This window comes from Vulpes vulpes, chromosome 4 (assembly GCF_048418805.1).
Source record: "Vulpes vulpes isolate BD-2025 chromosome 4, VulVul3, whole genome shotgun sequence".
NCBI classification, from domain to species: domain Eukaryota; kingdom Metazoa; phylum Chordata; class Mammalia; order Carnivora; family Canidae; genus Vulpes; species Vulpes vulpes.
The window spans coordinates 109,058,400-109,072,075 of NC_132783.1; the positions used below are offsets into that span (position 1 = coordinate 109,058,400).

The 13,676-nt window shown below is 41.3% G+C and overlaps 1 protein-coding gene across 2 annotated transcripts; it reads right to left on the reverse strand.

Annotated features, from left to right (window-relative positions):
* Positions 1-1,603: 1,603 nt before the first annotated feature.
* PTTG1 (PTTG1 regulator of sister chromatid separation, securin) lies at positions 1,604-9,240 on the reverse strand. Of its 2 annotated transcripts, none has more exons than XM_072756720.1 (6): positions 9,162-9,240; positions 8,720-8,820; positions 8,184-8,365; positions 6,825-6,918; positions 2,657-2,815; positions 1,604-1,738 (listed from the first exon to the last, which is right to left on the reverse strand). In XM_072756720.1, exons 2-6 carry the CDS (start codon positions 8,808-8,810, stop codon positions 1,662-1,664), a joined length of 603 nt encoding a protein of 200 aa, XP_072612821.1. In that variant the 5' UTR covers positions 8,811-8,820; positions 9,162-9,240; the 3' UTR covers positions 1,604-1,661. The 2 variants fall into 2 exon arrangements, with proteins under 2 accessions (XP_072612821.1, XP_025866241.2); XM_026010456.2 differs by having other exon boundaries at positions 8,184-8,368.
* Between the last annotated feature and the right edge of the window lie 4,436 nt (positions 9,241-13,676).

Consider the following 13,676-nt stretch of genomic DNA (forward strand, 5'->3'; position numbering starts at 1 on the left):
GGTAAAGGACTGACTAGTGGCCGTGTTCTCAGTCCTTTGTTCCCTCCACAAGAGATCCCTTTCCAAAGCTTCTAAATTATAGAGTATGAAAACCACTTAATCATGCTTTGCTTTTCACACAGCCCTGCTATACCTGAGGATGCTCAATTTAATACTCTTCCTTAGAACCAAGTGTCCTATTAATAGTCTGATTTTATTAAGCTTTTAAAAGTCTTTCTACTGGGGCAACCTGGGTGGCTCAGTTGGTAAGCGTTTGCCTTTAGCTCAGGTCATGATTTTAGGATCCTGGGATCCTGGATTCCAGCCCCACATTGGGCTCCCTGCTCAGCAGGGAGTCTGTTTCTCCCTCTCACTCTGCCTCACTCCCCAACCCCCTGCTTGTGTTCTCCCTCCCTCTTGCATGCTCTAATAAATAAAATCTTAAAAAAAAAGAAAAAAAGAAAAAAATTACTGACCTTTGTCTATTAAACACTTCCACTAGTTTTCAGTTTCAAGCAAATTCCAAAGAATACCAACTGCAATAATGATGGAAAAGGGCTCGAATTCTGACTACAAATGCTACAAACCTTTCAGGGGAGAGTCTTCCTACATAGGATGGTATTAAGCAAGGATCTATTCAATCGATTTCATGGCCCATGCAAGTAAAAGGAATGCAATTAAACTGGAGCAAGAAGAGATCGTAGAAGGAATACTTCAGTTATCCCTTTGGGTCATTTCATGAAGGGTCAGTAGGACAGAAAGCCCAAACTCCCCCTAAAAGGCAGCCAGCACTCCAATGCCAGTCCAAGTGTTCCAAACAAGGGGCAACCATTGCCAGATCTGCTTTTCCAAGAGAAGCTCCAAAACCAGGTCTATGAAACTTTGGGATTTCAAATGGTGGCAATAACTTTTTTTTTTTTATATCCTCCATCCCATTCCTCCAAAAAATAAAATCCAAACATTTACAGTCTGATATTTTGATTATAATCCCAGATTTGGAATCAAAGTAAGAGTACTTCATGTCTTTGCATATCAATGAATTTCTGAGCTTCACTGTCCTCTCCTGAAAAATAGGGTCATAAACATGAAACACAATAACAATACTTAAAACCAGTCCAAAGACAGTGTAAGTAACTAAATAGTGTTTCCTATAGGTGAAGAGTGTATATCACTATCTGTAAATTATCTGCTGCAATCTTTGAAGAACCTAATTGAAGATCCCAGGGACAGAGTTCTTGGAAGATTTAGAGCCTTTCAAATTCTGATTACTGAATAATGAGTATTAAAGTCATTAGAAACCAAATAGAACCAGCAATAAAGAATGCTTAGCAATAGATATTTAATGAGCTGGAAGTGGCTCTTCTAATTAAGAGATCTAATAACTGTCACTAGTTAATGGCCACAGAAAGGCTGCAGAGTACACATTTAGGAGCCTAAGTTTCAGGGAAAACAGTGGCAGTGTCTAAAATAAGCTGTTAAAGACAAACCAAAGGGTTCTAAGGTGAGTTTTTCAAATCTAATATACTTGTATTGTCAGATTATAGACCCCTGTCAAACACTTAAACTGATTTTCACACCGTTTTAAGCAAATGCCAAAGAATACCAACCGCAATATTAGGAAAGGTCTGTTAAAGAATTGCTTTATTAATACAAAATACACAAACTATTAAGTGCTAAGAAATTTAAACATCTAAGTCATAGCAAACAGGTGGCAATTCAACATCGAAGGTCGACAGAACGCTGGGAGACTGCAACAGATCTAGAAGACAGGAATTTCTTACTCAATATCTGCAAACGCTTTAGTCCATCTTAACACAGACATTGGTTGTCAGTTTTACTCATAAATTCTTATTTTCCCCTTTGTCTAATGAATCCCTACCCCGCCCCCAGCTAAACACACACACACTTACTACTTGAAATGTGGCTAAGATACCAGAACTCACCTTCATTAGGAAATAACCTTAAGACTACCTGAAACTCCATTGTTCTTAGAGACCCACGTAGGAGCCAACAATATCACTAATGTAATTTATGAAAGCATTTATGTTATCCCATCAGAACAAATAGAAAACATACTGATGATAGCTTTTGACCACCAGCTTGAACAGAGTACAGGCCTCAAACCTTGGCAGTAAGAAGGTTTTGCCAATTCTGTGCTATTGCACTCAAGTGTCCTGATCCTAGATTAGCTGTGGATAGAACTTGGAAATCTCATTCCAAACAAGTTTATTACACCTCAAGTTATAACCCAAGAAGCTTTACGCTAAATTTAATATTATTTTCTGTATCTAAAACTGCACAGGGGCACCTGGGTGGCTCAGTGGTTGAGCATCTGCCTTTGGCTCAGGTCGTGATCCTGGAGTCCTGGGATCGAGCCTTCTTCTCCCTCTGCCTAGGTCTCTGCCTCTTTCTCTGTGTTGCTCAAGAATAAATAAAATCTTTAAAAATAAATTATAAACAGAACTGTCCAGATTCCAGAATGATTTAATTTTACCTGAGCACTTGGGACTGAAAAACTACCAAATGAGAGGTTTCATTACTCTGAAACCTTATCTCTTTAGTTAGAAATAGGAATCACTTGTAGGCTAACCTTCCATACAATTCTGCCCCCACAATAACGGCAGTATCAGAACACAAATAATTCACAGCCCTTCTAAAAGGGCACCTGCTCACTTACTAGACTCCCAGGATAGAGAAGGCATCTTCAGGGGTGAAGGGGGGCCCAGGTGCAACAGCTTTTCAAGTTCCCTCTCCTCATCAAGGATCATGAGAGGCACTCCATTCAAGGGGAGGTGTGCAATCTGGTGCTCTTCAGGCAGGTCAAAACTCTCAAAATCTGCCATCAAGACAAAGCAATTTATCAGGGCAATGCTTCTCAGAGTGGTCAGTAGCGCCACGGGGATCTAAGACCCTTACAGTGGGCCCAGGATGTGAAACTATGTTCTTAATAACTTCAACGCCTTCTGCTGTGTTGACACTTTCAATGATGGGACAAAAGCAATGATGGATGGAATTGCTGTGCTTTAGCACAAATCAAGAAGTGGCAATAAACTATATTTTATAGTCACTATATTCCTCAAAACCATTCACTTGCAGTAAAAAATTGCCAGCCTCACATATCACTTTATCATCTACAATAAAAAGTATTAATTTTATTAGCTCTCAACCCTGAAGAACATGTCTTTTTAGTATTCTGTATGATGACATAAGTATACCATAAAGTACTTCTGTTGCATACCGAAGTACCAGGTGAGGTCAAAGAAAAAAGATCTGTACAATTATTTGGTTTGCAAGCTAGAGGCCTTTTTCCTGTAATACTATTTAGTTGAAATAATGGAAAGACAAACTGGTTACTCAGACTTGGGTATTTGTAACACATTTTCTCAGAAAAATAAAATAAAATAAAAAATAAAAAAAAGAAGTCTATCATTTCAAGAAACAGTATTTATTGCCAATGATAATATACACAATCTCAAGGGGAAAAAAACACTAATATTTCTGAAGAGATAAGTGGTGACATTAATGAATGTGTGTTTGATATTGCATCATGAAACCCTTCAACATTTGGATAATCTACATTTCCCAGTGAATCATTATTTCTAAATGATCAATTTGTGATAAATGCAAAAATAAATAATAAAAGATTTTCAAACTGCAAAAGAGCCCAGTGGATTTTATGGTCAGTATAAAATGTTCACTGATAGGGTTTCAGATTACACATCACAACCATACATTTGGAAACTGCCACTTGTTGAATTTTAGTGTGGCAGGAAAGAAAACTCTCCACACTTATCTGAAAAGACTATTGAAATGCTCCTCACTTTCTTAACCACGCATCTGCATGAGGCCAGATTTTTTTCATGTACTTCAACCAAAACAAGAGATACAACAGGTTGAATGCAGAATCAGAGGAGAATCCAGGTATTAAAATTTTATTTATTTTTTGAGAGAGAGAAAGAGTGCACACACCAGAGGAGGAGGAGCAGAGGAAGAAGTAGACTCCCTGCTGAGCAGGGAGCCCAATGCTAGATAGGATCCCAGGGTCCTGGGATCATGACCTGAGCTGAAGACAGGTGCTTAACCCAGCCACCTAGGTGCCCCAACTCTTTTAAGTCAAATTAAGCACATTTTCAAAAATACAAAATCATGCCATTCTCCTGAATGTTTTAGGAAAGTTATATTATGTTAAAAGAAGTTACTTACATTAATATAATGGAGGGGTTTTTTTTCCCCCCAGGAATTTATTTTTAGTTAGATTTCCTGCATTAAGAATTAAAATTGATAACACACAAACAAAAGTTCTCTGGGGTCTTCACTAACTTTTAAGAGTTGTAAAAGTCAGGCAGCCCGGGTGGCTCAGCGGTTTAGCACTGCCTTTAGCCCCGGGCCTGATCCTGGGGACCCAGGATCGGGACCACGATGGGCTTCCTGTATGGAGCCTGTTTCTCCCTCTGCCTTTGTGTGTCTCTCATGAATAAGTAAATAAAATCTTTAAAAAAAAAAAAAAAAAGTTGTAAAAGTCCTAAAACAAATTTGAGAACTATTGGGTTAAGTAACAGTCCTCCTTATAATCCAAGTGCCTTGCTTCTTAGAATTACTTAAAATAGATTTTTCTTGGGGCACCTCCCTGACTCAGTTGGTAGAGCAGGAGATTCTTGATCTCAGAGTCATGAGTTCAAACCTTACATCAGCCAGAGAGATTATTTAAAAAAAAAAAAAAATTTTTTTTAATTTAAAAAGAAAATACAACAGATTTTTCTTAACTATTAACAAAAATATTGAGTCTTTTTTCAAGGGGTGTAGCCTTTCCTCAAAAGAACAAAGATGAGGGGCACCTGAGTGTCTTAGTTGGTTAGGCGTCTGCCCTCAGCTCAGGGCATGATTCTAGGGTCCTGGGATCGAGCCCCACATCTCAGCAGAGAGCCTGCTTCTCTGTCTCCCTCTTTCTGCCTGCCATTCTGCCTATTTGTGCTGTCAAATAAAATCTTAAAAAAAAAAAAAAAAAAAAAAGGGAAAGAGAACCATCCTTTTCCGAAGTGTGAAAGTTCTCTAAAGCCTAAATACTAGGAACTACTCTACTGTTTTCAAGCCTGCTAAAACCCAGAACTTAAAAAAGAATTGGGTGATAGGTGTCTACTTAAAACCACTGGATTATAAAAGAAACCATAAACAAAAGACTTCAGAGGAAAAAAGTCTGCAACATAATAGTTCATTTCCTTTATGCACAAAGGCTATTAAGGAAAAGGAAAGAAAGACCTATTAAAGAAAAACAAGGATACCAACAGGAAGTTAAAAAAAAAAAAAAACACTATAGAAGGCCAATAATCAAATATGCTCAATACACATACACTCCAATTTAAAACAATGATACCATTGCCTTTTTGATAAGGGTTTTTGAAACATCTGCTGTGAGAGATTAGAGGTGAAGCAGGCATCCTCAACCACTGTAGGTAGATTCAATAATTTATGCTATTTTGGAGGGCAACCTGGCAGTATTGTTTTCCTCAAACATAGCATATTGTAGTCCTCCTTCCTGATCAATACACATAAATCTACCTCATTTTCCTTCACGGCTGAATCGTAATCGTTAGTATGGAAACACTATTTTATCAAATCTTAATCACATACTCTCTGAGACTCAGCAACTCCAGCTATCCTCACAAACTAACAACAATTTCAAGAATACCAACTGCAGAATTGTATTATATAAAAGCCAGAGACAACCTGGATACACAGAATGCCTAAATGCCCTTAGGATGAAAGGGCAAAAATGCCAGCTCAGAAACCAATAAGGCCTTGTGTGATCTGCCCCCAGTCTCACCTGTGCTATCCTTTCCTCTGTCTCTGTCCCAGAACCAGTACAGGCCTTTGCTCTACCCCCAGATCACTGCACACACAGACATGCGGTACTCTTGCCTTGCCCTTCCCCTCCCTTGTCTGGCTCTCCTTTGATGTCCTTTAAAGCTCCACTTCCATGTCACTTCCTGAGAAAACTTCCTGCTCTTCCAGGGGAGGTTCAGTTCCCCCTGGTGGGCCTGTTTTTCTCCTTCTGACATTTAGAGTGAGAGGATTTGTTCAATGTTTGACTTTCCCTCCAAATCTTGGGCTCCTGGGCAGCCCCAGTGGCTCAGCAGTTTAGCGCTGCCTTCAGCCTGGGGTGTGATCCTGGAGCCCTGGGATTGAGTCCCATGTCGGACTCCCTGCATGGAGCCTGCTTCTCCCTCTGCCTGTGTCTCTGCCTCTCTATCTCTCATGAATAAATAAATAAAATCTTCATAAAAAAAAAATCTTGGGCTCTCTTAGGGTGGAGCCTGTCTTATTAACCACTGCATCCAGAACCTGGATACAGTAGCCTCTCCTCATATGGAAATAAATCAAAGCTTGAAAAGGTACTTCTATTAACAGAAAATACTTTGGGTACATGCAACAGGTTGAAAGAATAAAAATGCATACATCATAACAGAGTACGCAGATTTTCTCATTGTTCAACTTGACATAAAACTCACTTTCTAAAAGTCTTGCTAAGAACACTGTCCACTCTAGACTTGTTCAATGTTAGGGAACGCATCTTATCATCCTTAGTAGTAAGTTTTTGAGGTCAGGAACAACGTCCTCCACATCTTTGCACCAATGTCCCTTCTGACCCAAGATGATGTTCCTTACAAATAAATCCACCAAGTACATTTGTCCAGAGAAACCCAGATTCAGGCAGTCTTATTACAGTTAGAGGTCATAGGTCATGTTCATATCCATATTAAATTAGAGCTGATTTGGATTCTAAGAGAAACTCAAGGCTAAAGCATTTTTGTGTAATACCAAAAAAAAAAAAAAAAAAAAAATACTACCTAAAGGATTGAAAGGAAAGAATTTTTCTATTTCTGGATAGGTGTCATCTGAGGCAGGAACAGAGCTTTTTGCTTTGACAGTCTTCTCAGTCACCTAAAACCACGAAAATATGAATCAATGAAAGTGAAAAACTTGTCAACTGTTTAGTACAAGAGATCATAAGTCTTCAAGACATGTGACTGCTTCACCACATTTTTTCAATTTTATGCTGACTTCTAAAAAAAACCATAATACTTAGTTCTCATAATTACATACCAATACAATTCAGCAAGCAATTCTATGAGCATGCTCAAGAGTTAAGTCTGAAATTTAAGTATCAGCACCTTTTAGCCTAAGTCACCAAGACGGCAGTTAATTCAGAGCTAATCAACTCAATCATTCAACCTGTCAGAGAAAACAGGCATGAGTTGCTCAAATAAAAGCTAATTCTAGAAACCATTTTTGGCTTTTGGATGTGATTTCCACCCATGTTTCTCCATCAGTGTTCCCTTAATTATTTGCTTGGTTAATATTAAGTTGAAATTCACACGCTGAGTAAGAGTCAGCAAGACAGTCATGGAAGTTAGAAGGCTAGATAATTCCCTAGAATAAAATTGGCAGATAGGCAATCTACAATAGTAGGCCAAAGCAGAAGCCTGCATATTCCTGACTCAACCTTATGTCACATGTGCAAATCTAGAGGAAAATAGGGTTTCCCACACTTCAGTTCTGGGTTGCATTCTCATTTTTGCCACAGCCTTGCGATACTCGAATTTAACATTTCTCTTTTACTCAACTTAGTTTTTAAAAATGTCATCTTGTCCTAAAGCACAGAAGTCCTATTTTGATATAAAGTACTAGGGCTTTTTTCTAAATACATAACACAATTATTCAAATGAAATGTTAATGTACATGCTGAAGTCATCTTTCACAGCAAAGTCTCCTCAGTCTGGGATGCATGGACCTATAGCTGGTACACACATCCAAACATCGACATGCTTGCAAAGTAGAGTAGCTGGTGCTTGCTCTAGGAGATGAAGATGGCAGCACCTGAGCTATATTAGCTCCGTGATCTCTGGTAAAGTATCCTCCCTCTCAGTACTTCCTGTATCCCTAAGTAGATACTATCAAAGAATCTGCTTCCACACTAGTTAAGGGCAGGTGAGGCAAAAGCATTCACCAGCTGCTTCTGAGACTTCTGATCCTGGGGCATAGAGGAAGTCCAGAGGGAGTATGATTCCCTCCTCTTAATCTATGTTTGGTAGCCTATATTTCCTTGTACTCCCAAGACAGAAAGCAAAGTAGGATGCCGATAGTCCTTCTTTTAAGAGTTAAGAGTGCTAGAGTGTTTCAACAGTGACTTTGCAGCCAACACTTACTTTTTTGGCAGAGAAGGTTGGCTGCTTCTGTTTGAGAGGTCCATTAGTCTTCACTGAAGTTTCTGTGGCTCTGTTGACAGTTCCCAAGGCCTTTCTGGCAACTTTAGGTAAGGCTGCTTGAGCATCAAACATTTTGCCTACACGTGGTGTTGAAACCTGAGATCTCCCATCTAAAGCTTGGACTGCTTTAAAAAAAAAAAAAAAAAAAGAAAAGAAAAGAAGATTATTCAGGGAACAAACACCCGTGCAATTTGAAGGCTGACCGTGTACATAAACTTGGCCTCATTCTCATCCCCCACTTCTGACAGTGTCATGGCCATATGTCTAATAGTACTTCAGTTCTGTGCCCTCTTATATACTCCCTTAACTAAGATGCTGGACATGAAAAACAGACCCGTAACAAGCACTTTGCAGCCGCAGTGTTCCGTGATCCTAGACTCCAGTTGCCAACGGAGCAGCTAGCCGCCTCCCCCAACTACGGCCACGCCCACCTCTGACGGCCAACACCTGCGCTCGGCCGCAGCCAGGGGACTTACGAGGCCGAGACCCCAGCTTCAGCCCGTCCTTGGGAGCCGCACGGGGGCCTGGTCCTCCGTTCTCCTTATCCACGAAGATCAGGGTAGCCATTCTGGACTAGCTGCGGGCGTGAAACGCACATCAGACCCCGAGGCTTAGGGAGGGGAGAGAAGGGAAGGTGTGGCACGGAGCAAGCTCTACCCAGGGCAGGTCCGCGCAACACTGGAGCTGAGGAGCAGCGAAGCCCGTCCTGGAGCCGACAGGCATTCAACCCGGCTCCTCACTCCTGAGGCCTGCGGCGGCGGTTCGGGGCTCGCACAGGTCCTGCCACTCGGCGGAACCCAACTGCCGGGGCCGCGCACGCAGTCCCAGGCCGTGGCTCCACCCGGGTCCGCGCTGCAGACGACCCCCGGCCTCCGGCCCCCCGCCCCCCTCGCGGGACCCGCGCGCCCAGCCGCTCACCACCTCGCGGTTCACCGGGTCCGGACCGACAGCCAAGCTCCTCCGAGACTGAGCCTCCGGCCCCCTCGCGGGACTCCGAGTTTAAACCACAACTCGCGCTCCTATTGGTCCATCCCCGCCAGGAGGCGGGGCCGGGGGGTGGGGCGAGGCTCCCGGAAGGACCAATGGGAGGGGCCCAAGCTCCCGCGGCCCCGCCTGGAGAGCGTCTCCCGGGAAGTTTGTAGCTCGCTTCCCGGGAAGTTAAAAACCAAACCTGCTGACCCCTTTACTTCTAGGTGTTTTGAACCAGCAACTCACAGAGATAGAAAGGGAGTGAACATGGTCTTCAATTCCAGGAAGCCAATGATTATTATGATATCAAGATACAGAATTTGGGTTGTTTTTTTTTTTCTGAGACACGTGGCCAGGAAGTTTTGTTTTCTTTTTTAATTTTTATTTATTTATGATAGTCACACACAGAGAGAGAGAGAGAGAGAGAGAGAGAGAGGGGCAGAGACACAGGCAGAGGGAGAAGCAGGCTCCATGCACCGGGAGCCCGACGTGGGATTCGATCCCGGGGCCTCCAGGATCGCACCCTGGGCCAAAGGCAGGCGCTAAACCACTGCGCCACCCAGGGATCCCCCGCCAGGAAGTTCTTAAATGAAAAGATGGTGGGGTTGAGTCAAGGCAAAGTGGCAACAGAACTATTTTCCCAAAGTCTTCAATTAACTATTTCTCCAAAGCATAAGTAGAGCATATCAAATAAAAAAGAAGATGCAGAACTGGAGGAAAGGCATTGGCAGCCATTGGAAAAATAACTGAGGCACTATGGATACATACAATTGTATTTCAATTAGGTATATAAAAAATGCTTATGTAGTCAGATACTGAAACAACTCATATTCCCTTTAAAGAATACTAGCAGAGCACGGTTAAAAGTTAGGAAGCATGGGACACCTGGGTCTCAGATCATGACCCAAAGGACCTGGGATCAAGTGCCCCCCCGCCCCCAAAAAAAATGTTTAGTGAGGAGCCTGCTTCAGAATTCTCTCTCCCTCTGCCCCTCCCCCCATCGCGTGGGCCTGCTCTCACCCTCAATGATAAATCTTTAAAAGTCAAGAAGCGATGTCAAATACAAACAGATCAAATAGTAATGTTTGAGTCATTCTGTTGGGCTTGTGATTAAGAATGGATGGACTATTCCCTAATTGCTGAACTACCGTCAATATTTCAGGCTAGGGTGCCGTTTTCATTATAGCATCAGGACTATGACTTATGATTTACAACAATGTGGATGAACTAGAGGATATTATGCCAAGTGGAATAAGTCAATCAGAGAAAGACAATTATATGATCTCACTCATATGTGGAATTCAAGAAACAAAACAGAGGATCATAGAGGAAAAGAGGAAAAAATAAAACAAGATGAAATCAGGGAAGGAGACAAACCATAAGAGAATCTTAATCAAAGGAAACAAACTGAGGGTCACTGGAGAGGAAGGGTGTGAGAGAATGGGGTAGCTAGGTGATGGGCATTAAGGAGGGCACATGATGTAATGAGCACTGGGTGTTATACGCAACTGATGAATCAGTAAATTCTACCTCTGAAACTAATAGTACACTATATGTTCATTAATTAAATTTAAATAAAAAATTTTTTAAAAGAAAGTAACCTAGTGGTCGCCAGAGGGGAGGTGGGTGGGAAGCTGGATGAAATAGATGAAGAGGATTAAGAGCACACTTATGGTGATGAGCACTGAGAAATGTATAGAATTGTTGAATCATTACATTGTACACCTAAAATTAATATCACATTATGTTAATTATAATTGAATTTAAAAATATCAAAAATAAGAATCTGGCTTATGAACAAAATGATGATCCTAAGGAGTACATAATTCAGGCTTCTTTTCCAATTCTGTCATTTAATGGGACTTATTTTAAACCTCTAACATCTTAACAATACATTCATCACAGCTGCCTGGAAGAGCCTAGTGGCAGAGGGCACAGAGTTGGAAAAAGATCTGAGGAATAATAAAAATATTGATAAGGAATTCCAATTTCCAAGATATGGGGAGAAATTGTGCTTGGAAAAATTAACGACCTTTCCCTATTTCTATAACAAATGGAAATAGATTAAACAAACATGAGGTAAAGGAATAAATTCAAAAGACCTAGACTGGCCTGTATCATCCAATCCCTACTCCCCACAGGTCACTAGATACATTCTAACTTGCAGGTACGTTGGGAGAGAGCAGTTGAGCCTACATTATTTCCCATAAGATTTAACACTACACCTGGCATTGATCCAGTTCTCAATATGTCAGTTCATTGGCCCTTCTTCCCTGGCATTTCAGAACCAAAATTGGCTGAATGATTAACTCATTCAATAAATATTTACTGAATGTCGATTAAATGCTAGACACTGGGCAAGGCATCAAGAAGAAAATATTCTAAGAAGGTAAAGAGGACAAAAAGCCATTCACACCCATATGGACCCTTCCTTGTTCTTTTTCTTTTATTCTCTCACCTCTCCTTATTTTCTCCCTGTATCTACCTCTAAATGTTTCAACTCCATATTGCATCATCAGCACACAAGTGTTCACTTTGGAACCGAATCTGTACAGCACCTACAGCTGGGAAGTGGGGATTCTCTATCTCCCAAGGTCTTTGAGTGCAAGATTTGTATCTCCCCCAGTTAAGTCTTCCCCTTACAACAGGAAGCACTGTGTTTCTCAAGGTCATGCAGAAACTGTAAAATGCTATAGCCACCCCCTCTTTTTTTTTTTAAGATTTTAATTAATTTATTTATTTATGAGAGACACAGAAAGAGAGGCAGAGACATAGGAAGAGGATCAAGCCCCGCATCAGACTTCCCCCGCGAGAAGCCTGCTTCTCCCTCTGCCTATGTCTCTGGGATCATGACCTGAGCCGAAGGCCGCGGCTCAACCACTGAGCCACCCAGGTGCCCCAACTACCCCCTTTGAGTGATTCTTCTTTTCTCACCAATGATGCCCCAAACCCACTTTACTATTCCCTACTATTACTAGATTACCCAATTAGTAACCACCCTCGCCTTATAACGGTACCTAGATCCTAATCAATCCCCGTTTATTCTAATCATGATTTACAAACAGGAACCCATCTAGAAAACTGAACATGTGCTTCCCTATACTTTCCTCCGAGTCCTCCAGGGGGAATCCAAACCTTACAAAGCATTTTTCCTTCTCTTCTAGTACATTATATGATTCGTCTGGGAGATGTGTTCCCTGGCTTGTGCCTGGTGATTTTAAAACAGGCCTCAACAATTCCAAGCAAATTTCAGGAACTATTTAAAGAAATAAAAACAAAGTGTAGGTGATCCAGAGACTACTCACTTTCAGGCTATTCTCTGACCCTTTCTATGACTTCACCTGTTGCCCTCTAAAATCAAAATTAATGTTTAAATTCCTAAACTCTTGGTGCTGCAAAATTTTAATAAGAAAAAAAATGGAGGGATCCCTGGGTGGCGCAGCGGTTTGGCGCTTGCCTTTGGCCCAGGGTGCGATCCTGGAGACCCGGGATCGAATCCCACATCGGGCTCCCGGTGCATGGAGCCTGCTTCTCCCTCTGCCTGTGTCTGCCTCTCTCTCTCTCTCTCTCTGTGACTATCATAAGTAAATTTAAAAAAAAAATTTTTTTTAAAGAAAAGAAAAAAATGGATTATGAGGGGGTTTTATGAAGCATGGGTGTGAGCTATTTTCACTTTTACTTTTTTTAAAGATTTTATTTATTTCAGAGACAGAGAGTGAGCAAAGAGCAGAAATGGAGCAGTGAGGAAGAGGTAGGAGGGGAAGAAGCAGACTCTCCACAGAACAGGGAGCCTGACATGGGCCTCAATCCATGGACTCCAGAATCATGAGCTGAGCTAAAGTAGACACTTAACTGACTGAGCCACCCAAGCACCCTCACTTTTGCTTTTAAAAGCAATATATACTGGGGCGCCTGGGTGGCTCAGTCGGTTGAGCGACCCAGTCTTGACTTTCAACTCAGATCATTATCTCCGGGGCCTGGGATCTAGCCCAGAATTCAGCTCTGCACTAAGTGAGAAATCTGCTTTAGAATTCTCTCCCTGTCGCCTGCCTCTCCCCCTGCTCACTCTCTCTCTGTCTAAAAACAAACAAATCTAATACATGTTACCTTGAAAAATAAAAGACAACAGCACAAAGAAGAAAAAAAAAACAGAATAAATTCTACTACAAAAATTACTGCTTAGGGGTGGCTTAGTCTGTTAAGCGTCTGCCTTCAGCTAAGGTGATGATCCAGGAGTCCTGGCATGGAACCCCCGTCCCCTCATGCTCTTTCTCTCGCTCTACACTCTCTCAAATAAATCAATAAAATCTTAAAAAAAAAAAAAAAAGAAAGAGAAAGAAAGAAAGAAAGAAAGAAAGAAAAAGAAAGAAAGAAAGAAAGAAAGAAAGAAAGAAAGAAAGAAAGAAAAAGAAAGAAAGAAAGACTACTGCTTATTTTCCAGTAACTAATCTTACTTCATAGGTG

What these genes read in the sequence shown, in the direction of transcription:
- PTTG1 (XM_026010456.2), bottom strand. Translation starts at nt 8,810, where the DNA reads ATGGCTACCCTGATCTTCGTGGATAAGGAGAACGGAGGACCAGGCCCC. An exon ending in GAAGCTGGGGTCTCGGCCTC is followed by an intron (nt 8,369 to 8,719) that starts GTAAGTCCCCTG and finishes TTTTTTTTAAAG; the next exon opens with CAGTCCAAGCTTTAGATGGG. An exon ending in CAACCTTCTCTGCCAAAAAA is followed by an intron (nt 6,919 to 8,183) that starts GTAAGTGTTGGC and finishes TCGTGGTTTTAG; the next exon opens with GTGACTGAGAAGACTGTCAA.